The 26,110-nt window shown below is 34.4% G+C and overlaps 1 protein-coding gene across 1 annotated transcript in view; it reads left to right on the plus strand.

Annotated features, from left to right (window-relative positions):
* Nucleotides 1-645: 645 nt before the first annotated feature.
* Nucleotides 646-26,110, plus strand: part of LOC126811709 (intermembrane lipid transfer protein VPS13A) — a 73,129-nt gene continuing 47,664 nt past the window's right edge. The window contains exons 1-6 of the mRNA XM_050537569.2: nucleotides 646-766; nucleotides 3,629-3,672; nucleotides 7,450-7,492; nucleotides 8,248-8,439; nucleotides 21,540-21,607; nucleotides 25,005-25,163. Of these exons, the coding sequence (XP_050393526.2) occupies nucleotides 670-766; nucleotides 3,629-3,672; nucleotides 7,450-7,492; nucleotides 8,248-8,439; nucleotides 21,540-21,607; nucleotides 25,005-25,163 (603 nt within the window). The 5' untranslated portion in view covers nucleotides 646-669. The remainder of the gene's footprint in view (nucleotides 767-3,628; nucleotides 3,673-7,449; nucleotides 7,493-8,247; nucleotides 8,440-21,539; nucleotides 21,608-25,004; nucleotides 25,164-26,110) is intronic.

A 26,110-nucleotide genomic window follows, 5' to 3' on the forward strand; every position in this document is an offset into this window, starting at 1 on the left:
TATCCTAAGCATCCCTACTACCTGTAAATGAATTAACTGTGCAGTGCCATCATGTGCAGTTAGGTTAACATTTGTCTTCTTGCATTGCTCACCTGGGGTTACTATACATGTATGTTCCTCATTTACCGGGATAGTCCCCAAATATCCCTAATAAATTTGCACCTTCGTCGTTCAATATATTGCACGCCAATGGCACGTAATATTGCACCATTCTGGCTCTCCATGTTCAAATTTTCTTTTTCTTCGTGGTTCCCCCTTGTCAGTGATGTAGGACGGAGGGCCTGACAAGGACAGCTGTCTAGTCCTTCGGATGATACTAAAAACCGAGGTTGGAATTCGAAATAATAGTAGGCGATAGTGCCCTTGCGCGGGCAAAATTTCCCTCATAGCACACTGTATGGCGTATGCCCGTCTACATTAGCCCAGTATACATGTAGGAGCAGAACAGTAGGATATTAAACCCCATTTCATTTCATTTCATAGAAACAAATGTCCCGGTATCTACTGTGAATAATCTGGTTACCCTATATGTACTCTCACCTGCATGTAAGTATAAACATGAAATATCATATGTTTGTCTCAATAATTGTTACAGTTAATCTTATTTCTTTTCTCATTCTGCTACTTTCAGTGATGGATTATATCTCAAACTGAAGTCAATAAAACAAGATGTTGGAGTCATTAGTTGTTAACCTTCTTAATAAACATTTTGGAAAATATATTCAAAATCTTGACTCCAGTAATCTTAACATCAGTATTCTACAAGGTGAGTGCTTACATGTATTTATTGTTGTAACAAAAACAAGTGAATTAATGAGGCTAATTAGTAATGTAGTGTGCTATGACAAAAAATTTGAATAAGATTCTAACTGTCAAGGATGAGTTCCCAGTTGGATCTTGGTATTTTTTCCAATCTGAACGACTTGAGGCTGTCTGTCTTGCACAACTGACAAGGGAAGCAGATTGGAAAATCCTGAGGAACTTTCTCAGTCAACATTGGGATTAATAAAAACAAAAAAAAAGACAAAATGACAGGCATCAGATGAATAGTCCCTGACAATCCCTGACAATGTCTGTGATATGTGGCTTATTTCCAAGTTTCTTATTGCACTCGGAAAGTGTTGCTCATCTGCCAATTACTGTAATGAAAATAAGAATACATGTATGTTAATCCTGGTAAAACCTACATGTGGTTGAACTGGTTGGACATCAAACAGCTCTCTTTCTCTCGCTCTCTCTCTCTCTGGTGGTCATTTTTTTAATTTTCTTGCTGTACCTAGGCATGAAGAACTACATGTATATAGCTGTAGGGCCACACCAATTTGAATTTCTGTGAACATGTATTAAAAAATTTGCTTCCTATATCTTCGGGGGAAAAAAAGTTAAATACAAAAAGGATTTTCTAAAGATTTTAGATAAAAAAAAGAAACGTAAGTTTTGAAATATTAAACAAAACAGTTCCTGAGACTAGAGAATCTATTTATATATCAGTTTGGCTGAAGTCAGTTATAGTAATTTGTAAAGTTCGCTCTGATGTCTCTTTTATGTAATCATTAATCTATTGCTACATGTCATTAAGCCTAGATTAGCATGCTTATATTACATGTAATACTAGTAGTAATGATGTTGCTCCATATCACAATATCAACCAATCATATAGGATTGAATAATGAATATTTAAATTTATCATAACATGCATCAGTATTAAAGGCACAACCAGCGAGATAATAATCAATCTCTTAAAGTGCATTAGTGCCATTCTGGATAGCTGTTAGTAATTTATTCCACTCTTTTGGAGCATCATAGGTGGGTGCTCTTTCTCCAAGTTTGGATTTGGGTACAGAAAAAACCAACTGATTACTATTTGTTCTAGCTGGAACATTTTATTAATAGGTGGTTCACATGCATGATGTATATCTCAAAAGAAAAAAAAAAAAATGATATTATGGTATGTAAAACATACAGTATCATAATTGTTATTACTGTATTTGTATAAGACAAATAAAAATGGTCAGTGTGAAATCAATAGAAACAGGTGTAAACTTTAAATGACCATGAACTGACTTGAAAAATCCTGAAATTCGTTTTGGGTTTGATCCTATGCTTGTGGTTGACTGAGAAGATCAATGTTTCTGCCACTAATGTTTCTGCCACAGAGGTTACATGTACATGTACCTGGTGCTAAGGAATTGACTGCCACTGGTTAAAGTTAATAATCTGTGCAGTTGAAAATTCAGTGGCCAAAATGTGGTACATTTGGTTGGCTGAATAAAAATTACCTTGTTAATGAATGTCAGCTTTATCTATATGATTTTTTTAATACACTCTGTCACTTATTGTACTATAAATTATGTTAAACATGAGTGGTTATGATTATGAGTAATGTGTTAGAAATGGTTTAATTGACAATATATCTGGGATGTAACAGATGTTAACAATATAATAGTTAACTGTAATATTGATCTATAAATGTACATGTTGAGATCCAGGAGAACATTTTTTCACATACAACATACAACCAAAAAATAGAAAAGTTTACTTTAACCTTTAATGATGTTCTAAATCACTGAAAACAAAATTTAGAATGATAGTCAGAGATTTAAATAATTTTTTTTTTTTCCAATGATGATTCTCTCTCGACCATGCTCTGTCCTTGTTTCTTGTGTGTACTTGAATAGTCACATCACATTGAATCAGTCTTTACAGACATCACAGCAAACTTCAACTCTTATATAATAGGGAGGCCAATCAGCCCATTGTAATTGAGCAATAAGATACATACACGGAACTGCTAATTATAATCGAGGGATTATTCAAGTCTGCCACCCACATGCCTGTGGGGCTGGTGAGTAAAGTGTGGCATAGTCATTTGGATGGAATAAAAAACCAAAGTCCACCTGTGTACATGTTGAAATTCAATGATAAATGGGCAGACACACCACTCTATATCCTTATATGTAGCCTTACATAGCTGACCATTGATAACAAAAATAACTGTTAGTCTCAAAATGATTATCACCATTTTCTCAGCACTTTTGCTTTGAGTATCATGTGGGCTTACTTACCAGCCAATCTCATGTTCCATCCTGGTATTGCCTGTGAAAGTTCCTCAGGATTTTGCAGCATGGTTTCCCGTCTTTAGTGGTACAGGGCCCTGTAAAGAAAAGTATCTATGTGCACAGATAAATTTGATAAGAATATTTTTGATAGTTCTGGTAGTGATTGTAGTTTTGATAGCTTTACAGTACAACTGTACATGTACTGTAGATGAAATGTTAATATATCTGTTTTGATAGTTCTTGTAAAAATTTTGATATTTTGATTAGCTATATGTATCTAAGCTATATATATGTATGTTAGGTATATGATGTGTTTGCATTTTGATAGATTAAATACAAATGTTTTTATTTTGATAGATTAGATACATGTAGGAATGTTTACATGTATATTTTGATAGATTAAATATGAATGTTTGTAGGAATGATTAAAGACAAATGTTTGTATTTTGATAGATTAAATATGAATGTTTATATTTTGAATTGAATTGAAATAGTGTTTAATGTCCTACTTTGATTTTGTAAGAATTTTATATATTAAAATCTCAGATTAAATTATTTTGCACTTATAGGTGATGCAGAATTTACTGACTTGCAATTACGACCAGAGGCTTTGGTAAGTTTGAATTTTCTATATCTAGTACAATAAAAACCAGATCAAACTTTCCTATTTTGTCTCCTCATTTAGCCGATGAAAGGATTCCCTAAAGTTGTTTTTAGGCAATGAAGATGTACTTTGAAAAGATGAGTTATGATGTCTTCATAAAATATTTAAGATTATATAGAGGCTATTTCAAATCTTCTATATATGTTTTATTGCATGTTTATTTCAATGAGTGTTTATATCAGGTTTTCAGAGTTGAGTAACATTTAGCTAATATTAAGTTTTTTTATATATATGTTATGCTACGAAAGAAGAAAATATTCCATTATTACCTTGTTTATTTCTGATATAAAATTGAGTAGTGTTTGGTATAAAGTTTTTTTATGTACATATATGCCTCGTATAAATGCTAGTACACAATTTCTCTTCATTTATTGGATATTCTTTACTGAATTGAGGGGCATTGGTTTTCAAGAGGTAGGTGATGACTGGCCTCTTATCAAGAATATCATAGTTTGACTCCTGATGATGGGCGAGATGAATGTTTGTGATTTTTTGAGCCCAATTCTCGCTTGGAGTCTAAGGGGGTGACATGCAAAGTTAATGCCTAGTCACTTGGATGGAACAAAAAAAAAACCCCACCCTGGTCCACGTTTTTATACATTGGCATGTGCATGAAAGAACCCTTGACTGTTGGAATTCGATGTGTTCATGTTAAAGCTTCGTTCCCAGAAAAGTATTTATCGAGTGGTTATTTCCAATAAAAGTATGGCAGTTTTGGTATATATGGAAAGTAGAAATATCCAATCCTACTAGAAAAATACTGGATTCCCTGAAAAACACTCATGGAGCGCATACAGAACAAAGATGTAAGGGTTTCCCTAATCGACGATTAGGAGTGTCTGCACGCGTGACGTCGAAGGTTGCACGCAGAGATTGAGTGCTTGATGTACATTTTGATAAACTTTATGAAGAACTAGAAGAATGCCCGGCTTCGCTCAGGGGTCATAACCCCGAAACCGGAAGTGGTAGACTAACGCCACCTGGCCTATGTTACTCCCCGGTCGGAGCTACCCCAATACCCCAAATTTCAGACTCGGGGCAGACCTAGTGTAGCCGCCAACCCCGAACAGACAGACAAACGACAGTCACAAATATTAGTATAGATTAGACATACAACACTTTCTGAGATAAAAATCACAGAAAAAGACGCGGGCAGTGGATAATCCGAAAATTTAATTAGGCTTCGATATTTGTAATAAATAGTCAGCGATTAAAAACAACATCGTCTTGTGTATGCAATGAATTCTCCTCCGACTTCACTTGCGTTGCTAGGTACTGAGAGACACAAACATGATCTCTTTTGATCAATTTTTTATAGCCAGGGTATTCCCCGACAATTGCAATGTTTTGAGAAGGATTTGAAACAAAATTATGATAAATTAATTAGTTTGAATATGTTTTTAGTCCAAATATATCATCAAATCACCCAGTTTGTACCCGGGGAATGTATCTTTAAAGCCCATTTAAATTTCATTTGTTTCTATCTCATACAATTGTCATCACTCTTAAATATTTTGTGGGCAAAAACTCTGCTGTTCTGCAAAATAGATTCAGTATTTATATAATGAGGATATCAATATGCACACCAACTGTTAACTTATCAAACGTGTGGATCAATTACAACATATTATATTGCCATGGTTTTACAGCTGATCATAACACCATTAATACCTGTCATTTATATTCAATGTCTATCAAACATAACAACTTAAATACATGTGACACATGTAGGATTTCTAAAGGGTTGGAGGATATAGACACCCTAAAATAGACTAAGCATGTCATTACCCCCAGGCCCCAAGAAAAAATTAAAAAGTAAAAAATAGATCACATGTTTTGTTAATTGATTTTTTAATTCAAATATTTCGATGGGGGAGTTAAAAATTTATAAAAAAAATAATTTAGATAAGTTATATTTATAGCTTTATGTATAAAACTCTTAGAACTATATAAATAGAATTGAGATACATGTTATGCTAAAAATGATCATATTCTTTGAAAAAAGATCTTGCCAAAATGAGGAAAACAAAATATGTACCGGCTAGCAAAATTTTGAAGTGAAGGTTCAGGTACACCTTCACATTGGGTTTACATTTGCATTGTTAATTTTAAAGTGAAAGCCCTGTTTCAAATATTGACAATTTTTTAAGTGTAAATATTGTCTCTGCCATTGGCATTACAGGTCTAAATTGTATTACTTTTTTTATACGCCCACATTTTCATGTGGATGTATTATGGGATCGCCCCTGTCCGTCCGTCCACAATTTTTGTGTGGACACTCTACAGGTCACAATTTTTTATCTGATTTTAACGGAACTTGAAATATATATAGGTCTTTCTCCAAAAGATCTCGATTCCTTTCAATATTGACATGTATCGGACCATAACTTCATGGATATTATGGCCCCTGATTGTACGAAAAATCACGTTTTTAGCTTGTAGACACTCTAGAGGTCACAATTTTCATCTGATTTCGCTGAAACTTGAAATGTATGTTTATAACCCAAACATCTTGGTTTCTTTTGATGTTCGCACACATCGGATCATAACTTCCTGAATTATGACCCTTGATTGTACGAAAGATTGCGTTTTTAGATTGTGGTCCCTCTAAAGGTCACAATTTTTATCCGATTTAAAAAAAACGTTTGCATATATCACCCTAATGAATTGAATTTCGTGAAAATTGGACCAAAACTGCCAGATAAAATGGCAGCCCCTCGTACGCAAATAGTGTAAAAATATGGTATATCAAGGTTGTGGACCCTTTAGAGATCACAATTTTGATCCAATTTTGATGAAACTTGAAAAATACAGGTTTATAACCCAAACATTTTTGTTGCTTTCGACATTCGCGCACATCGGATCGTAACTTCCTGAATTATGGTCCTTGATTGTACGAAAGATCGCGTTTTTAGATTTTGGTCCCTCTGGAGGTCACAATTTTTATCTGATTTAAAAAAACACTTTTCAATATATCACCTTTGCACCCTATTGACGATAGAATTTGAATTTCGTGAAAATTGGACCAAAACTGCTGGACAAAATGGCCACCCCTCGTACACAAATAGTGTAAAAATATGGTATATCAAGGTTGTGGACCCTCTAGAAGCCACAATTTTGATCCAATTTTGATGAAACTTTAAATTTATGTTTATATCACAAAGATCTTGGATCACCTCGATAATTGTGCATATCCGAACGTAACTTCCTAGATTATGGCCCTGATTCTTCGAAAAATTTGTTAGCTTATGGACCTAGTAGAAGTCACAATTTGTATTAAATTTTAAAAGACATTTAAATATATCACCATTACACATATAAAGGTTGAGATCGAATTTCGTAAAAATCTGACCGAAACTGTAGGACAAAATGACCGCTTTTTGTACGCAAATAGTGTAAAAGTATGTAATACCAAGGTTGTGGACACTCTACTCTAAGCTAGAAGTAGAAGTCACAATTTTTATCCGACTTTGATGAAACTTGAAAGGTATGTTTGTAATCCAGGGATCTTGGTTCCTTTCGATATTGGTGCGTATTGGACCTTAACTTCCTGGATTATGGCCCCTGATTGTATGAAAAATAGCTTTTTTTTTAGCTTGTTCTCTATCCATCTCTTGAATAATGTGGGTGTATCTTGCCTGGCAGCCAATGGTTTATATAATTGTTTGTTATTCTATTTCTATTGATGATTTGTATAATTATATACAATTGTTTGATGATTTGTAGGCTGAGTTAGATCTACCAGTGGAAGTTAAAGCTGGATATGTGGGTATGTACGAACATTAGTTTTTCATAACAAATTTAAAGCAAATAGGTATAAAAGTTTAGGGTCAGTTGGTCATGCTTAAAACATTAAACGTCAAATTTCAGTATCCATTTAAAGGCTCATTGCTCTATAGGAATCCCTTGCAAATTACAATATTGTGAAAGATTAATCTCTAATCGGAATATCAGCCCAAACATGGTTTAATTCCATTCAGTATTTACAAAGTTATGATAAATTGATTTTTTCATCGATCTATGCTGCTCGAGCGCAACAAGAAGCCATCAATCAGTCATTAATCTAAATGCATTTATGTAGAATATGCATATTACTTAAGAAATATGGAGGTTTGTAAGATTCAGGAAGTTTATAGATAATATATATAGTATATATGTATTTTAATTCCATGTGTAAATGCTTGATGTGGTTGCTTTTTATAAATTACAGACAATATTTTTACTTTAAAGTAAATTGTAAAAATTACAAAATGTCAGATATTTTGAGTTCTAAAATTTTTGATTCTATGGCTATGCCAGGTTGATAATTTTTTGATGTTGAGTCATTTTAATATTCACTTTATGACTTCAATCCATGATGTCTTAATTATCTGTTAAATAATAAATTTGAGTGATTCTGTAAAAATAAATTTATTGTAATCTAATAAAATTAATAATAATTTTCTTTTCTTTTATATAAATTTTGCTAATAAATTATAATATTGATTTTATATTATTTTATTTAAATTATGCTCATGTTTTCAGGTCGACTTAAGATTGATATTCCTTGGACCAGATTATTTACCTCTGATATCCAGGTATGGCTAGAAGATGTTTACATGCTTGTTGGGCCAATCGCTGACAGGCAATATGATCATGAACGAGAACGGCAGCTTCAGAATGCTGTCAAACGACAAAAATTGGAGTCTTTGGAAAAATCAACGCTTGAAACTGTAGGTCAGTAAATTTGTTTCTCAATATAATTTTGTTGGAATGATGAGAAATATCTAAGTTAGTGCATCAGTAAATTTGTTTCTCAATATAATTTTGTTGGAATGATGAGAAATATCTAAGTTAGTGCATGCTATATGTACTTTGCATGTGAATATGTGAACTAGGCTTATATTTTGATTGGAGGAGAATAACTGCTAAAAACTGTCTGTAATTTTAAGGATACTGCAGCTAATCTATTTCCAAGTAAATCTGTAGGTGTATGGAGAAATCAGGAAAAAGCTGACAAAAAAAAAAAGATTTTGTCCTGTTGGCAAGCCTGGAAATAAGGCACCTGTGACAGACATTGGTCAGGCACAAATTCAGGATTTCTCGGGCACAATCCCCCAGGGGCCAGTCAATTTGTCTGCGATAGAATAGACATGTCTTCTTTATTGATATTATTAGTACATGTACATGTCTGGCACAGTATTTGAATGATTAATCACATATCCATAATCTCCAGTACTGACGAATTAGCTCCTTACTAAAGTACAATAAAAATTATTAATGGGTACAGGAATATCCCTGGTCGTGCAGGCTAGATTGGATCTCAGGGATACAGCATGGGCTAGCTGAAGGAAGCAATCCCAACAAATCCAGGAGCTAAATTTCTTGGATTTACATCAAAATAAAATGTTGATCTGGTATTAGTTATTTTATTTTGAGATGAAATGATGATATATTTAATTCAACTTTTGTTTCGAGAGATAAACGGATTTCGGCATGGTTACTAATTTAGTTACATTTATTTTACTTGCCATGTGAACACTTAAACGTACAGGAGATTTTGTCTGAATATGGACGTAAAAACTTGTTTTCAAATTATTTTTCCCCCCCAAAAAAAGATTTTTATAAGTGTTCATGAAGAACAAAAGTTCAGCTTACTTAGGTGTTGCTAGACAGTTCTGTAATTGATGTCAAAACTGGGATAGAAATGTTTTATTATCATTTCTTCACATTAACACATACTCCTCCTCCTACACATGTATTTATAGCGACAAAATATTGATTTCATCAAGTTTGTAGCTGTTTGAACTTTAAAGTGCTTTTGTTAAAGAGCATGCATTGGTATTGAGCTGAGAACAGTGTCAACAATATAATACATGTCGCAGGACTTTTAATCTGTTCTGAAACAAACTCGGGCATAATTCAGACAATTTCCACCAAAATCAACCCACTAATAAACAGTAATTCCATAATAGGCTATTTTTTTTTTAGAGCGATTAGTTTTGTATGAAATATTAATACCGGTAGTCCACAATTACTTATCGATTGTACAATGTATGCTGGGCATTGAAAGTGTAATGTCCGTGATAAGACAAAATAATGTTGTTTGTCTTCATTCTACATATAAAATGCAAGGAAGTCCATATCTGAAAGGAAAGCTGTTAACTCTGTGAACCGACCACAAAGAAACTGAACACACAGACCAGTGAAATGACTATAGACAACATGATATATTTATTAGGCTACATAGCCATGTGTTCAAATCAATGTCATACACCAAAGTTGTTCGGAATTCATGTGATTAGATATTATGATATAAAACATAGAATTAAACAATTGTGGCCAAATGTTCAAAACTGCCCAAGTAATCTGACTTGGCCATAGGGAGCCACAGTGGTCAGAGACTAAGGTGTTGGCTTGTTTAGTCCTGGTGTTGGCCAAGAAAGTTCTTCAGCATTTTTCGTCGTGGTTGCCCCTTGTTGGTGTTACAGGATGGGAGGACCTGGCAAAGAACAGTGTCTAGTCATTTGGATGTTAGTTTCGATATGACCTGGTAATGGTTGAGTGGACTGGTCAGACTAGATATCACTGAGGACATAAAAAGAGTGTTTTGCTTTGTCAATCAGTATATGCATAGGCAAAATATCAGCCCAATAACATGACCCTCTACATGATCAACTCATTTAACAATAATTTCCAAACTCTTCAGTATATAGAGCAGTTCAACTTTCAGGCAAAATAAATACTGTAGGCCATTTCTTTATATTTTATTTCCGTACATAAACCCAATTGTCTGTACACAGATACTGCATGAAATCAGACACTGTTCTTAATGTACATGGTAATGTATTTTTTGCTCATCAGTAGAAAGTAACAGAGCATTGCATTACAATAAATCTTTCAATGGGAATTTAACTTTTTCCATTCTTTTTGGCCTTATATGTTGGGAGACCAAGGTCGTTGAGTGGTGGAGGAAGTCAATTCTTGACTCTAATGTCCAAGTATGGGCTGTGAAGATCCTTCTATTACCAACTAATTATTGTCTGTAGATAATTAAACTTAAAGGAGCTAAATCGCTAACCTTGGGGACCTAGAAATTGACAAAAGTGGGTCGCAACGCATTTAATACTGTAATATGAATGTATATAAACTGATTTACATTCAATGGTTTCCGTTTTTACTCCAATTTCAAATCAGTTTTGTTCGGCGAAATAAGCCAGCAGTCTCAAGGGAGTGCAAATTTCTAGCGTCTGGTTATTCCAGTCTACATACGCCGTTTGATTTGGTGCAATGTGTCTAGCCTCGTCCCTCGAGTCTCTTGATACAACTGGGGCTGAAGCGCATTATGGTACACGATTCGTGTACCAATGGTAAAATGTTTATTTTGTCTTAAATATTGGATATCAAAAGCCCATCTTTTCCCGGTAAGATCACAACATGAATGTTGATTTAATTTGACAAATAAATCGTGTTTTCAATGTTGAAGATTTTGGATGATATTGAGTAAGAGACTTAGCTACTTTAAACATTATTTTCCCACATCAAACAAATTTATAGGAACGATAGTGGGGTTTGTCCTTTAGTCCCAGTTCTGTTTCCAAAGCAAATTTAAGAATGGGTGAAATATATCGTTATATTTGTACACATATCAATCTATTATAATTAATATAACTTATATGCCTAGGCTTGTTTTTGTGTCCTATTCTTTATGTCTTTAAAAATTGTACAATATTTTCAAAATAAATACTGTTTAAACCAACCTATACTATTCAAAAAAAGTAGGGGATATTTGATTTTTAAGTGTTATTAAAGTCACCTAATGAAACTGACGAAGAAACAAATGACAAAATGAAATGAAGTTCACATTCATCGATTTATTCCAAATGATCGTTAGACGAAGTAAGGCACAGACTGACCATTATAAGGGTAAAATGATACCCGGGGTCAAACAGCAAAGTTACCACAGCATCACAACCAAGTCAGTAACGGGTAAATCCTCCTCTGTTTGCCAAACAAGCATTGATCCGACGTGGCATACTCCTAATGAGACGTCTAAGGTCATTTTGGTCCAGATTGTCCCATTCCCGTTGCAACACAGCAGCAAGTTCTTGGACATTGACAGGACGTTGTTGACGTTGACGTAACCTCTGTCCAAGCATGTCCCAGACATGCTCGATGGGGGAGAGGTCGGGACTCAGTGCTGGCCAAGGTAATGTGGTGATGTTATGTTGTTGGAGGTAACCTGTAACGATCCTGGCCCTGTGACATCTTGCGTTGTCATCCTGGAAGATGAAACGGCGGCCATGACGTCGTGCGAACGGCACAACATGGACTGCCAAGATGTTGTCCCGGTAGTACTGGCCTGTAACACGCCCTGCAACAACATGTAAAGCCGTTCTTCCAGCAACAGTGATGCCTCCCCACACCATAACAAAACGACCCCCAAATCGATCATGTCTGATGACGTTAACGTCTTGGAAGCGCTCGTTTCGACGACGCCACACCCTCCTACGTCTGTCCAAAAAATCAACAGTGAACCTTGACTCATCTGAAAACATCACATTGCTCCAGCGTCGATTATCCCAGTGTTGACGATCCCTACACCAACGACGTCTTGCCTGAATGTGATGATCTCTCAAACAAGGGATCACGCGAAGACGTCGGGCGCGAAGGTGACCCCTATGCAGTCGATTCCGAATCGTCTGGCCACTCACTCTCACACCAGTGTCTGTTTGAAGACGAGCGCTGATCTGATTTGCTGTGATGACACGATTTCTCAAGGCCAAGGTACGGATAAATCGATCCTGGGCTTGAGTTGTCGCCCTTGGTCGACCTGAGCGTGGTCTGTCCTGTACAGATTGTGTATCACGGTATCTGGACCATAGCCTGCTTATGACAGACTGAGAAACATTCATCGTCCGCGCCACAACCGCCTGTGTTGTGCCGATCTGTAGCATGCCAAGGGCACGTAACCTTTCATTTTGGGTAAGCCGACGCATATCAAAATTTGTTTTCTGGTCACTAAAACAATTAAACTGATGTTTCCACCCTGGAATTCAATGCCACAATGACTGTAACATTCAAAGTCAGAGTCGTGCAAATCTTGGGTTGGACCCCCATGATGATCCCAAGCATCACCTGCATTCCATGCGGTAGCTATTGGTGCGTTTGGGCGTCACATGTAACTGGAAATGTTTCTTCTGTTAGGTTCTATAGTGACTTTTTTCGTAGTCATTTGCATATTTTAGTATTATGCCCCCAAAATCAAATATCCCCTACTTTTTTTGAATAGTATATTATAGTAATTGTACATTTTGCTGCCATAATTAGAAATTTCTCTGATTTAATGATTTTTTGTGTTTTCATCGAAACAAAGTTAGTATTACGAGGGTGCAGGATGTTGTTGAATGAGTCTTCATGTTATTGTCTATACTGACTGTCCAGCAAAAACACAGAACAGCAGAAGACAATTAGAATGTCAAAGTGAGAGATAATAGCTCTTCACAACCACATACAAAAAATAAGAATACAGAGAATATAAACATGGCTACTAGGAAATGGGAGATGTTAAATTATTGTAACTATATCTTTAGTAATTGGATAGAGCAATAAACTGTAACACATACATGTAGTAATGCAAGAACAATTATTTGTGTGTCAATTCAAAGAATATTCTCTCAATTTTTTCAATTACTTGTAAAAATTTTAACAAATGTCATTGTACAGAAAAATCCTCTAAAAATATGTGCTTGTAAGAAAAAAGACATCCTTCAGCTTATTGATTTATAGTTAGTTAGCCAAGTACAAGTATTAATGTCATATTCAAATGTCATTATTCTACAGGATTTAGAATGTAATAAAATGAAACAGGGTTTACCATTTAACGTCCTACTTTTCTTCTGCACCAACCGTGCTAATGAAGATGGGCATTCGCCGTGCAATTTGTATGAGAATTCCATCTATTAATGGTTCTTTTACATGCTCGTTAAATTGTTAAAAAGTTAAATCTATTATACCTGAGCAACATTATCTTATCATGTGAACCTATAATTTTAACAGCAGATAGATACTCTAGGTGGGAAAATGAATCAGTTCATTTAATTTAATTAAATTGACATTTCCCCCTTTTACCCAAATCAGAGAGGCATATTTCCTTAAAAGGGCTGCAGTACAGCACAGTCATTGCCTCTGGCTTTTCTCCAATGTTCAATGTCCCGCGCATTGAATGGCACAGATCATAAGATCTGTTACTGAGTCAAGTGGTGTGGTTTCAATCCCAAGCTTGTACGTGACAAGGAGGAGGGTCACCTGCCTAACCTCATGTTTTTATTGTTGATCTTTAAGTTTTTTCCCACGAAAGTTAATTATGGAATTGAAATATACTTTGTTAGTCTCAAAATGACCTAGTTAAAAAAAACAACCCAAAATGTTGAGTGGGCATTAAACCCCCTCTGGCTCTATATTAGTTGCAGCCAAGGATAGCACTGGCATATTCAACATGCTTCAACTCGATCTGTAATTTGTACTTTGTATGACATCCCTAGGTTCTAGTTTCTGTAACCAACTGTCAGAGACAGCGATTAAAGTAGAGTTATTCATTATGTACATGTACAATACTTGTACTCTAGGGACTGGATTGTCTTCTATATCTGTTGTCCAGATCAATATCAGTACCTACAGTTCACAGGTTAATGTTATTCTCTATACAATAAATCATATTCTGTTCAAGGCATTAAATCACTAAATCATTTCATGTCCTTCTTTTTAATCCAACTGAATCCAGGCGGTTGATATTTTGATTTTGTTTTTGTAATTAATTAGATGTAAAATAATCAATTTGAGTACATTATAGCGTAGGTTCAGCCATAGAAATTTTAATGTTAATTATACAATGTTTTGAATATGTGTCACAAGCTAATACAAAAAGGAATACAACAAGATTTGATAGACAGTGTGAGAGGTTCATATGTCATCTAGAAAGGAATTAAAAGGTCGAACTTGAATAGTGAAGACCCTCAACTTTAAAAAAAAAATATATCAAGTCAAGTCCAACGCGCAACCTAGACAGTTATAACCTATACAGACTACTACAACAAAATCCAATTTTATTTGTTGTAGCAGAACACGTACATGTACATGTTGATGTACTCAGTGTTCATGCATTAATATTGCCATACCAAATACTTCTCTAGACAAAAATATTATTCATGCGTAACTACAACTCTTAACCAATGTTAATTATGCATACATAGAGCTACATGTATGGTTATTACATGTAGTTTAGTTAAACTAGCCATTAGTTGAGGTTAAGCTAAAGTTTCTAAATGCAAAATTTCTGAAATCAAAAAATACTTAAAGGGACTATCCCGAATTGAACAGAGTCTCAAAAATAAAAGTCCGAGTACGTATGAAATTTAAGCGCCAAAATATAAAGGAATGGTGTATTTACCCTGTCTCAAAATTCAGCTCAAAATATCGAGTCATTTGGACGTGAATGTCAAAACTGCTTATCTGGACACGTAACCCTTTTAAGATTTTGGGTCAATTCTTTGGTTGGGTGACCTGATAATCGATTCCCATTCCTTTAGAGGTTTATACAGTGAATGGCCCATGTGCTGTACTTGATAACGAAAGGTAAATTTCACCTACACATTATTTTTATAAAATAAAAGTCCGGTTTTATCCAGACACCGCATAATACAGCTTGGGACACCGGTCTCCATTTCCAGATAAAGACTGACGGGTTTAGGTTGTTTGAAAACGTATCAAATATATTGAGTTAGTTGCTCGGCCCTAAGGTAGAGGATTTTAAGGGATTCTAACACAAAATTAACCAGTTTTATTCTCCAAAATATTATCGGGATTGGCCCTTTAAGTATTGGATGGAATTTGTGTAGTTCAATTCCATTTTGCAAAATAATTCCAAAATTAAAAATATATTTTCGGAAAGGGGCTAAACTAATAACTCAATATTTTCAGTTACATTCGTAATTAAAAACACAATCAATATTGATGTTGCTATCTTTCCGTAGAAATATGGGAACCTAATATCCAATAATTAAGACACAATGAACATTTTATAATCAGTACACGAGTCGTGTATTCCATGGTTTCGTGTGCTAATTGTAATGAACAAAGAAAAACATATCCTGCTAGCCAGAAGTAATAAGTAATGGCAGATTCACAAACGACAAAATAATAATAAAAAAACTGTGTGAAATGGACTAAGCAAGGGTAAAAAAACTGTTGTTCAGTTTGGACTGTTAACATATTTCACTGTACATAATTGATTAGAAATTAAAATATTTTTTTTAAAATATGAATATAAATCACTTTATATATACATTCATATTACATTAATGTGTACATTTAGACCATTTTCGTATATTTTGAGTTAAACCAGAATCAAATCAATAATTCCAGTTTGAATTAAATTTTCTGGCCGAGTATTTGTTTCATTTGTTGTCAATTGATTTTATTTAATTTTCATAGTTTCAGTATTCATTAAATGCTGCTTGAGTTGGCTCTAAATGAAGGCAATGTCTGGCTCTACACCTACTCAGAAACTTTTATTATTCTCTGTTCTGAATGTAACATCTAATTTATAAGATTTATTCTTCTGGTGTTTTCTGAGAAATTGGTTAAAAAACATTTTCTTTTACAGCTTGACAAATAACTTACATGTATAGTGAACAAATATACAATTCATGAAAACAGAAAGGCATAGTTGGTTAAAAAGTCAAATGAAATGGGAATTTATTTCCTATTTTTTTGGTAACAACTATATATGCTAATGAAGATGGGCGTACACCGTACTGTGTGTTATGAGGGGAATTATGCCCGGACAGCGGCATTTCCAGATGCATTACCTCTTCAGTTTATTCCAACTTTTAATGTTTTTGTCCCATCCAAATGAGTAAACCATGTTCTTGAATCTTTTGTCAGGCCTTACTTACTCACCCATCGGGGCCCCAGAGAGATGGAATTTTGATATATATATCCGAACCAAATGAGCAGCTCTGTATAAAAATATGTTGGCTGTCACTTTATTAATTAGAGCAATAAGTTTGATTTCAAAAGGTAACCTTTGAACAGTGGCACAGATCCAGTTCTATCAAGCGATAATGTAATCAAAGTTCCTAAAGTCTCTGTTTAAAGGTTTAATTATATTAAAGCACAATCAAAATATCAACAGTGGATAATCTCTTGGCTTTAGATTTAGTCGGATTGAAAAGAGGTGCTTCAGAAGATTTCAGCTAAAATTTTAGGTGGCTCTGACTTATTATTAGATTTTGATTTTATCAATTTTGTAAATACCAAACAGAATTAAACCATATTTAGAGTGATATCTCTTAGACAAATGAAATACAATGAATTGGCATTTAACTTCCAACTGCTCTGCTCTGACTGGGCTAAATGAAGATATGTATATGCATACGGTGTGCTATGAGGGAATTTTTTCCAAGACAGCAGCACTACGACCTACTCATTTATTGAATTCCAACTGATAAGTGTTTTTTTTTACATGCACATCAATGTGTACACAGGACGTCAGTTTTTCATCCCATCCCGTCCCTTGCGAGACCCGCTGTTGGCAAGGGGGGAACCACACCAAATAATCCTGATGGACTTTCTCGGCCAACACCGGGACAGAACACGGGACCTTCAGGTTAGGGTGCAAATGTCTTACTCCCTGAGCAACCATTACACCCTATAAGCAAGAAGTGGTATATATAAAAATAGTAAGCTAATACCCTGCCTGATGCAAGATATTAATTACTATATTTATAATGTAGATTTAAATGGAAGGATATGGGTTGTCCATTAACAAGTCTATTACCATTTTATTACTCTTGTTGTAAATTCTAAATATAGTTTAACTGTCTGTGCTTTTAATTCCTGAATTAATGAGGAAAACTATATTTTCATGAATGGCTTTAATGCGTGTTATGTTGTCCAAGTCCAAAAGGATGTAAGCAATCTGAGCATCTAGTCAGAAACTTCTGTATAAGATATCCTTCCAGGTTTGATATCCTTTTAGATTTGGCATCCACCGTCCAATGAACAACTTTATTTTTTCTTGGTTGATTTCTTTCAAACTCGAGAATCTATTTTTCTGAAGTGATAATTTATGATGTAAGCTACACGTAACATCTTTTGAAGTTACATGTATTCTTTAAATAGTAAGTGCAGGGGTTTAAACTTAATTATGTAATCAAACGTCAAAATAACTCAATTAAGGAAGGATACATTATGTAAGAGCTAAAACTACCTATTACAAGTCTTTCTTTTGGCTTCAAATGTTATATTAATCATTAATTAGACATTTATTCACATAAAAGTGCATACTCAACTCTTATTTTTTCTTGGTTGATTTCTTTCAAACTCGAGAATCTATTTTTCTGAAGTGATAATTTATGATGTAAGCTACACGTAACATCTTTTGAAGTTACATGTATTCTTTAAATAGTAAGTGCAGGGGTTTAAACTTAATTATGTAATCAAACGTCAAAATAACTCAATTAAGGAAGGATACATTATGTAAGAGCTAAAACTACCTATTACAAGTCTTTCTTTTGGCTTCAAATGTTATATTAATCATTAATTAGACATTTATTCACATAAAAGTGCATACTCAACTCTTAAGACCATCGGATAGTCGTAAATTTTTAAAATGGATTGAATGATCGCCATTTAATAATTTAATGGATAATCGAGACTTTGTTTATTATCGTAACAAGACAGCACTATTCCTGTTAAAACACTGATAACTTCGCTCAGAATAAAGCAATTTAACTGAAATTTTCGATATACATATGTATTCCATTTTAATTATCTTTTTTTAAACTATTTTAGTGAGAACTATCAGCTCTTTAGCTAAATCTTACATAATGCATGTTGGAATCTAATTTCATTCATCAGTTGCAGGAGTAACCTGATAACCATGAAGACTGCTATAAATATGTTATCTATGCACATTACACAGTGTCGAATTCTGGGACTTAAAACCACCTGCTATGGACATTAGTTTTGATTTCTTTTAAAAGGATCAATATACTTGGATAAAGGTTTTCAGGAGTTGATCACTCATTATTAACCAGTTATATTCACTTTTATATATCTGGCACTGCTTATTTATTTACTATATGTTTTAGTGGTAACCTGGGGTTGATGCAGTCATCACTGAAGATATTATTCTTTGAATTTTGTTTTGTTAAATTGACAGGAACTATTAAACCTGAAGACAATACTAAATCTAAAAAAAGCAAAAAAATCAAGACTGGTATGATTTATTAGATTAAGGGTGGTTTCTTTTGAATAATTAACCTTTACCATTTGCACACCCATACTTTGTCTAATATTTTTATTCATATTAATATGTCTTAAGTGGTTATTTTAATATTTTATTAGTATTATGTAGTCAACAAAATAAACATATGTTATAATATTAAACCTCATTCCATACTAGCAGCCACATACACTGGGACCTATATATAGTCCTTCCCAGTTCTCAGTAATGCTGGTGCAATCTGTGAACCCCAATTGGTATGATGATTGGTATAGTGAAGTCCTTTGGTATAATTTATATGGAACTCTTACTTAGGTGCAATCAATAAGCCCCGATATCATTGATGCAGGACTCTCTTTAATCTTGAATGCAAGTGCATCAGCTAGAGAACCTCAATATCATTGATTCAATGAATTCAGAATGTTTGTATGCCCAGTCTTCTGTACCAAAATATTAAAACATTTCATTTGCTACAGGAATTTTAATTCTATAGAAAGTTAGCTAGATTGACATGTATTTGGTTCAAGTAATTTGCCTTGAGTTAAATTAATGTGAAACAAGCCTTTGATTGTGTCTGCATTCATTTCCTGCCATTTCCCACGGTATTGATTTTGTTGTGGATAAAAACCAATAAACCAATAAATGTTTCAATTTGATAAATCTGTAGCTTCCATTCATTTATTTACATGTTTTACATTTAATCCTTAAATTGCTAAATTGCCTCTTCATTCAATATTAAATTCATCCAATTTTATTTAAAATTTTATTCAGATATGATTAGAGTATCTCTTCAATTGTTCAATAAACCTGCTAAATAGATTGCTTCATTTATTTTCTTTACATTTCTCAATTATTTGCTTAAAAGCTGTTGGGCATTACGCAATTAGTTCAGTAACGATTTATTAATGTCTCTTAGTTATTCCATGTGTATATGATTTATATGCATACATGAAATGAAATGGGGTTTAATGTCCTAATTAATTGTGCACCATTTGGGACACACACACACACAGTGTTTAATGAGGAATATTTGGCCGAAAAGCAGCGTTTCCTCATACTCTTCATCCAGTACCAGCTGCCAAGGGTTATGTTACGTCAGCTTGTACTGGAAAATCCCAAGGACAATAGGGATATATCATGAATTGAATAAATGTTGTAAAAACCAGAAGCAGCAAGCCACGTCAACTGAAGATTTACCATGCTAATTACCAGCAATTTAAAACCATAGCAGTGTAAGTCCATGTGTACAAGTTGAATTAAGTTGTTTTTTTCACTTTTTTTCAACAGTGTGTTTAATGCACGAACAAACAGGTTTGTGGGTAAATTAGAACATGTTCTCAGCTGTTATTTCAAATATTTGAAGTTTTATTATTAACAATTAAAACCATTTTGCACTTTTTTAAATATTTTTTTTAGATTATATGTCTGGTTTATTTATTGTTACAGCAGCTGATTGTCAATTACATTTTTTTCAGAATATGTATAATTTTTCATGTCACAAATTTTTAACATTTAATTTTAAAAAAAAGCCCAAAAATCAGTGTTAGGTAATCTCTTGGAATTCAAATTGGATTAAAAAGATGCCCATCAAGAGATTTTACCCAACATTGAAAGACAGTTCTGGCTAATTTTAATTCATCATATCTTTGTATATACTAAATAGAATAGATCCCTTTTTGGTCTGATATTTCTATTAGTGGAGCTGGGTTGTGTGGCCGAATGGTTAACGCATACATGTTGCATCATGAGGTCTGTCATTGAGTTAAGTGGCATGGTTTCTAATCCCCGCTTGTACATGACAAGGAGTAGGGTCACCTGTTCAACCTCGTGGGTTTTCTCCGGGTGCTCCGGTTTCCTCCCACTGCGAAAGACCCCTACGCGCAAGCAAATTATTGAAATAAAAAATTAAACCATATGTTAGTCCCGGAATGACCTAGTTTGTGTCGAGTGGACGTTAAACCCAATTTCTCTCTCTATCTATTATTGATTGAGCTTTCACGATAATGTATTTTGTAGTTTTAATGTCTGTATCATAGCAATGGGTCGAAAGATTTTTGATCAGTGACAGTTGCTAAAGTGATCATGCCTCGTTTAATATTTTTTCTAACAAATTGTCAAAGTGATCATTCTTATTTTAACTAACCAGTTGCATTTTAAGACTAGTTAATTATTGAATTATTTTTTGTACCCAGTGTTCTTTTTCAATTTTGAATTAATTACTTTATAATAGTGCATAATTGTTTAATATAACATTACTAAGTTATATTTTTTTTTTTTGAAGATTTTTAAAAGAAAATCAGCGCATGTTTAATTTCTTGTTTTATATCTTGAACTGTAGATCAGATATATTAAATTTTTTCAGAGTATTAAGATTAATTAATTATAAAAGATTAATTATAAAATCTGGAGCAAATTATTGTTCTGAAAGCAGATGCTAGACACTAATCATTCAGTCAGTGCACAGTCTGATCATTCAAATGTTTCACAATGCATCAATTTCTTGTTTTCTTATTAATTTTTGTAAAAGTATTTTTGTTTTTATTTTCAGCTGATAAAGCAGAACAAGAACCAGGATTTTATGAAAAATTATCAACACATTTTATCAATCATATTCAGGTATTGTATTTATATTTCCACCCATATACTTACAAAACCAATTTAAAAACTCTTTTATAACCATGTGTTGTATGCAATTATTAGTGACATCGTGGAATCATTGAGGGAGTGTAATAGTGAAGCTATCAGGGCACTGGACTCCCGACTAGAATGTCCCAGATACAAATCCCAGATTGGTCCAGGAAGAATTGCAAAGAAAGAGGTCCATCTGTGTAGACATTAGTGTGCACGGAAAAGACCCTTGACAATTGGAAGTCAAGAAGAGTAGTCCGAAAGTCTGCTGTTTGTTCAAGCAAAATCTCCTAACTCGCATTGCATCATAACCATGGCGAAGTTGTTTTCTATTCACCAAACAAACCTATTCCATTCCATATCCATGTACCAGGACTTACAGTTGACAAATTCACACACTGTGCTAAATTGTCTTAATGGCTTTTGTCCAGTTAGGTCTTAATTCATTTCCTTCTAAAATGTCAACCATGTTTATTACTGTTGTTTTAGTTGTCTGATCTTCTGTACAGTGATATCCATAGTCTGAAATATAATCAGATTGCTGTCAATCCATGGGTTCTACCTAGCCTAGTGTAGCCATTATCTTATAACACATTAATAGAATCAGCCTTTCTTTGATAAGGTCCCAAAGTTGAAAACAAAAGAGTGAGACATGGTATTATATATATATATCTTGTAGTTAAATGTTGGAATCCAGTAATTATTAATGACTAGATTTTGCCATAACCTCATTTGTGTGTGGGACTGTGTAGAACATGTTGAATATTGTCAAACTGTAACCAGTTTAATAATAGACAGTTTAGGAGAACTGCACATCAAGATGCAGATAAAATGAAATGAAATGAAATAGGGTAACATCCTACTGTTCTGCTCTGAACTGGGCTAAGGAAGACAGGCGTACGCCATACAGCCTGCTATGAGGGAAATTTTGCCTGGACAGTGGCCCTACGGCCGACTCTATATCGAATTCTAAGTTTCAAGGGATTTTTTTACGTGCATGCCAATGTGTACACAGGACATTGGTTTTCGTCCCATCCGAACGACTAAACAGCTGTCCTTGTCAGGCCCTCCGTCCTGCATTACTGACAAGGGGGAACCACATGGGAAATCTGGATGAACTTTCTCGGCTAATGCAGGGATAGATCACCTGACCTCCAGGCTAGCGAGCCGGCTTCTTACTCACTTATCCACTGTAACCCCCAAGATGCAGATAAAATAAATGTACCAATAGCATAGCTTGATGTATAGTTACATATTCCCAGAGAAAATATATCTTACTTTTTTTTTTATCAGAAAACCGAAAGAACTTTAATAAATGCACCTGTCCTCAAACAAATATTCAAATATTTTTTACATTTGATTAATATTTTGGTATTTTATTATACAATGTCAATTAAAACTATTAAAGCTTGGTTATTTGTTTTGTCTCCTGTATGGGATATTTACTTTAGTAATGTTCATCATTGCTATCATCTAAATGAAATGAAATGGGGTTTAACGTCCTACTCTTCTGCACCTAACCTGGGCTAATTGAAGACGTGCATACGCCATACAGTGTGCTATGAGGGAAATTTTGCCCGGGCAGCGGCGCTACGGCCTACTCTTATATTGAATTCCAACTGCCAAGGGATCTTTTACGTGCACCCCAATGTGTACACGGGACCTCGGTTTTTCGTCCCATCCGAACGACTAGGCAGCTGTCCTTGTCAGGCCCTCCGTTCTGCATCACTGACAAGGGAAAACCACGCCGGAAAATCGAGATGTACTTTCTCGGCCAATGCAGGGATTGAACACCCGACCTCCGGGCTAGCGAGCCAGCGCCTGCTATCATCTAAAAGTCAAAAATAAACAAACATAGAAAATAGATTGATTTTATAGATTCACATTTTCACCCCAAACATAATTATTTAAATTGAATCTAATATTTGAATGGCATGGTATAGGGTTTTCCCTGAACAAATGACATCAACAACATGGGATAAGGCTGATAAGTTTTGGGGGGTTGGGTTGTTGTGTGGTCTAGCTGTAACATGTGCATATGAAATCATAAGGTCTGTCGTTGAGTCAAGTGACGTGGTTTTGAATCCCTGCTTTTACCCTTGTGGGTTCACGTTGTGAGAATCACATAGCAGGTATCAAGGGGTCCATATGGACCCCAGTTATAAATCAAAGTTTTTACGTACAGATATATTTGCATTAAAAGGCAGTGGTTTAGTTTTTATTTGCATTCATATTGGACAACTGAAAAACAATAAATTATTTTACAAAAACATTTTAGTGACATTTGGAAAAGATTTACTAATTCTAACAAAATTGATACTTTGTGTACTATGTGATAAAGAGGTTAAATGGCAATTCACGCTGGATACACAAACCATTGAATACTTGGAATTCATCATTTAATTTTTGGTATTTGTAACATGCAGATGTTAAAAGAGAGAATACTCTGGCATGCCCAATATCGTATCAGGCAGAAAACACATTAGCAAAATCCCTACTGTGAGTTGTAAGTTAGGGGTCCGATTGGACCCCTTCTTCCCTTTAAGCGTTGGGCCTGATTTGCATGTAACATAATTTGCATGTGGGAAGCAGATGGATACCGAACTCTTCGCTACGTGTAAAATGTATAGGAGACAAAGTCACTAAATTTCAGAAAGCAGTGCCCAGTAGTTATTGCAAAACACAATAAAACATTGGACCCCTTCTTCCCTTTAAGCGTTGGGCCTGATTTGCATGTAACATAATTTGCATGTGGGAAGCAGATGGATACCGAACTCTTCGCTACGTGTAAAATGTATAGGAGACAAAGTCACTAAATTTCAGAAAGCAGTGCCCAGTAGTTATTGCAAAACACAATAAAACATGTGCATGGGGTCCACGGAGACCCCACATGCACCGACAAGGGTTTACTTGACAAGGTGTAGGGTCACCCGTCCAGCCTCATGGGTTTTCTCCGAGTCCTCCGGTTTTCTCCCACTGCTAAAGAGAGAGAGCGAGAAAGAGATGGGTTTTAATGTCTACTCAACACAAACTAGGTCATTTTGAGACTGACATATTGTTCAATTTTATTTCAATAACTATCAATAATCTGATAGGTATTTTGCCTGTTCCCAATCTCCCATTCATTTTAGTGAATAAAATATCTCTTTGAAAAAAAACAAAAAAACATAGTCATCCATGAGAAAGTTTATTATGAAGAACAAACATCTGATGAACAGATAAGTTGTTAACAATTTATGACATACATGATGCCTGTGGGAAAGACTGACAAATGTTGACGACCAATGCTGTCTTCTCTGTCCCATATTACCGCTTACCTTCTCAATTATTTTTACCCGTTCGGGCAAAATCATTTTACTTCAAGATTAGATTTTTTGTTTTTCAGGTTTCAATACGTAATATACATATTCGTTACGAAGATACAGTGACCAATGTAGACCATCCATTCGCTTTTGGTATCATGTTAAAACAGATCTATATTAAAACAACTGATGCTAAATGGAAGCCAACGCAAGCAGATAATACTTCTAATATGTTACACAAGGTAATCTATGCTTACATAAATAAAAACGTGTCACAGTGATATCAAGACAGTAGTTGATCTACGGTAATCAGGTGTTTATTACTAGGCTTCATACAGGAGAATAATGAGATAGGCAATGAGATATATACAATCTAAAAGGAGTTATTATAGTGATGTGATGTCACTTCTTATATGCGTATTATATATGATTACTATGATACGTAACAACAGTAGATGAGTGTTTAGGGCACAGGGCTTCTTACAACTAATTGTCAGGGTTTGAAATGGTATCCGATTGGACGTGGCACCATAAGGAACTGTATCTTGTGGTGTAGATTGTATGAAAAATTGTGGTTCACATTGTGTAATATGACTTTACAGGCAAATGCCCATGTGATGATAGAATTAGAAATAGGATTTCCCGTAATAGTAAATGATTGACTTATACATAGTATGAGTAGGGTTATTTGTGTTTTCAAATTCGATCGGTTCATAAACAGTCAATGATTAATAAATACTAAATATATTTACCCAATTACAATGGTGACGTTTTTTATTGCCATTAAACTGACACTGAGTACGTGAAAAATCTTCATCGGTATTTAAAATGATTCATAAACCAGTGGACTAATACGATCTTGCTGTTCATGAAATCTGAAAATTAATCAATAATTTAAAGTAAACTGACATAAGATAGGACCTAATGACCCTAAAAATCCTGTCTGAAGTCAACTATTGGTCTAGAACATGATTAATGTTCCTATTATGAAACGAAATTGGGTGTAACATCTTACTTTTCTCCACCAATCAGTCTAAAGAAGATGGGTACAAGGGAGATTGTGTCAAAACAGCAGTGTTCTACTCTTTATTTTGATATCCAACTGTCATGGGATTTTAGTGTGCTGTCAATGGAATATACAGCATGCAGGTGCTATGTTATGTCTAGGTCATTTATAAAATGAAATGAA

This window comes from Patella vulgata, chromosome 2, assembly GCF_932274485.2.
Source record: "Patella vulgata chromosome 2, xgPatVulg1.2, whole genome shotgun sequence".
Lineage (NCBI taxonomy): Eukaryota > Metazoa > Mollusca > Gastropoda > Patellidae > Patella > Patella vulgata.